Raw genomic sequence first — 2,058 nt, forward strand, 5'->3', positions numbered from 1 at the left:
GCGCACAGGCCAGCACGGGTTCCCGCGCTGGAGTGGCTGGGTGTTCATTCTGAAACACAGACTCTGAGAGCGCCTCGGGTGCCTAAGGGAGAGTGTCCAGGCTGGGAGGCGCTTAAGGGCTGCTCCCGGGTTGATTTCGTTAGGGGGCGCAGCTGCGAGGCGGGCCTGCACACCGAGTATTCAACTAGGTGCTGACAGACGGCGTCACTGGGCCCTCTGCATCTTTTCCGCTGGCTGAGTCGTGTTCTGACGCTCACGGGCACACCCAGCATTGCAAACCTAACGAGCGGGCCGAGCTGTTGTGCAGGACGCAGCAAGGCACCTATGACACGCATGCTGGTGACGGCCACTGTGGAGGCTGCCTGCTCGACCACGTGGTTTTGAGAATTAGATTGGAAGGTACCAAGATCCATTTCCTAATTTCTTCCTCAATTAAATATAAAGTTTAACAAAATACATAACAGAAAACAGGAGGAAAGGATAAGGCCAAGTTAACCCAAACAAGGCATTGACAGAAGTCCAGAGGAAAAAGAGAGACATGCAAAAGCCAGATTTTTTTTTTTCATAAAGAGAGACACAGACCCTTTTAGGGAAATGTATTTAAAAATTTATAAAGCGATCAAACATACACTCATTAGAACAGTTGTGTTCCCTCACGCATGCCTTCAGGAAGGTGTTACGGGTCGGGCCATCTACCGTGTAGGAAACAGTTGGGTGGGAGAGTGAGGAAGCCACGAAATGGGGGAAAAACCCACCACAGCAACCCCTCTGCTTGAGAACATGACATAGGTGGCAGGCAAAACGAGGGTGAGGATGCCCGGAGCGCCGCAGCCCGCACTGCGCCCCCTGCTGGACAGAACGCGGACACGCTCTCAGCCGCCGGCAGGAGACCCATCTCCAGATGCCCTAAAGCAGTCTCTCTTCCAGAGTGAAACTTTGGGGGCGGGGGGAGCAAATATTTCCACTGGAGAGATTCCTTCCCCCCATTTTGTCAGATTAGTTTGCTCTGAGTTGCTGTTGGAAGTTTTCTTGAGGGACTTTTTTTTTTTTTCAGCAGATGAGTCAAAAATGCTGCAAAGATAATTTAAGGCATAAAAGAGCACGACCAAGCGATGAGCAAAAAAGCTTATAAAGTGTAGGCTTCGATTTAAATAGGAGGTAGACAGCAAGGACACTGACCCCTCTAAAAAAAATGTGTGTGAGGAAGGCAGGGGCGAAAAGAAAGGTCCAAGGAAGTCTAGTCTGTTGGTCAGAAATCGGAAAAGACTCAAAGATGCTGCATTCAGAAGGTTAATGACTGGCTTTCTCGGATAAGGAGACACACAAAGCGAGGAGCGAGTTAGTGGAGATGCGGGCGGCGCCGTCCGGAGAGGAGGGTTAGTCCCAGCGCTGGCGGCCCGGGCCGCGGCCGTCCAGGTCCGGGCCTGCGGACGGCGGGCACGCGTGCGGAGCCGGGTTAGTACGGAGCGCGGCGGCGGGGGGTTTAGAAGAGCTGGCGGGACAGAGGCAGTGGGGCGGGCGGGCGGAGGCTGCCAGGCGTTCTTACCCCGTTGCTCTGGGTGGACTGCACGGACTGCTCGCTGGCCGAGGAGCACGTGCTCATGCGGTCCGTGTCCTTGCCGGGGGCCGCGTGGCGGTGCGCCTGCCGTTGGAGGGAGTCACTGTCCCCCGGGAAGGTGAAGGAGCCCGGCCGGCTGGCGGGGGAGGCGGGGATGGAGCTCCAGAAGGAGCCCCCCTTCTGCAGGGGGCTGCTGGGGGGGAAGGGCTCCTTGGCGAACGGAGACGGAGACGGAGACGGGAAGGCGGCGGAGAGAGGCGAGTTCAGAGGCGAGGCGGCCCCGGGCCGCGGTTTCCCCAGTGGTAGCGGGCCCAGGCCGCGCGGCTCCTTGGCGTGTCCGTCCTGGCTGGCCTGGCTGGCCTGGCTGGCCGCCGCAGCGCTCCCGCTCGACTTCCTGGGGCTCTCAATCACCTTCATCTTGGGGATCTGCTCCGCTTCTCTGTCCGGCCCTTCGGACTGGCCGCCGAGGGGGTGCCTGCCGGGCTGGCCGGGGCCGGCCT

At 58.4% G+C, this 2,058-nt stretch overlaps 1 protein-coding gene across 1 annotated transcript; it reads right to left on the bottom strand.

Moving 5' to 3' along the window:
• Positions 1 to 584: 584 nt before the first annotated feature.
• LOC105311250 (triple functional domain protein-like) lies at positions 585 to 2,052 on the bottom strand. Its single transcript, XM_011387261.2, has 2 exons — positions 1,547 to 2,052; positions 585 to 1,071 (listed from the first exon to the last, which is right to left on the bottom strand). The coding sequence occupies exons 1-2, from the start codon at positions 1,973 to 1,975 to the stop codon at positions 1,063 to 1,065; spliced, it is 438 nt and encodes a 145-aa protein (XP_011385563.1). The 5' UTR covers positions 1,976 to 2,052; the 3' UTR covers positions 585 to 1,062.
• Between the last annotated feature and the right edge of the window lie 6 nt (positions 2,053 to 2,058).

Source organism: Pteropus vampyrus, unplaced genomic scaffold (genome assembly GCF_000151845.1).
Source record: "Pteropus vampyrus isolate Shadow unplaced genomic scaffold, Pvam_2.0 Scaffold1000002658, whole genome shotgun sequence".
In the NCBI taxonomy this organism is placed as follows: Eukaryota; Metazoa; Chordata; class Mammalia; order Chiroptera; family Pteropodidae; genus Pteropus; species Pteropus vampyrus.

Bases quoted from the DNA above. Each gene is read 5' to 3' on its own strand.
- LOC105311250 (XM_011387261.2), bottom strand. From the start codon at position 1,975: ATGAAGGTGATTGAGAGCCCCAGGAAGTCGAGCGGGAGCGCTGCGGCG.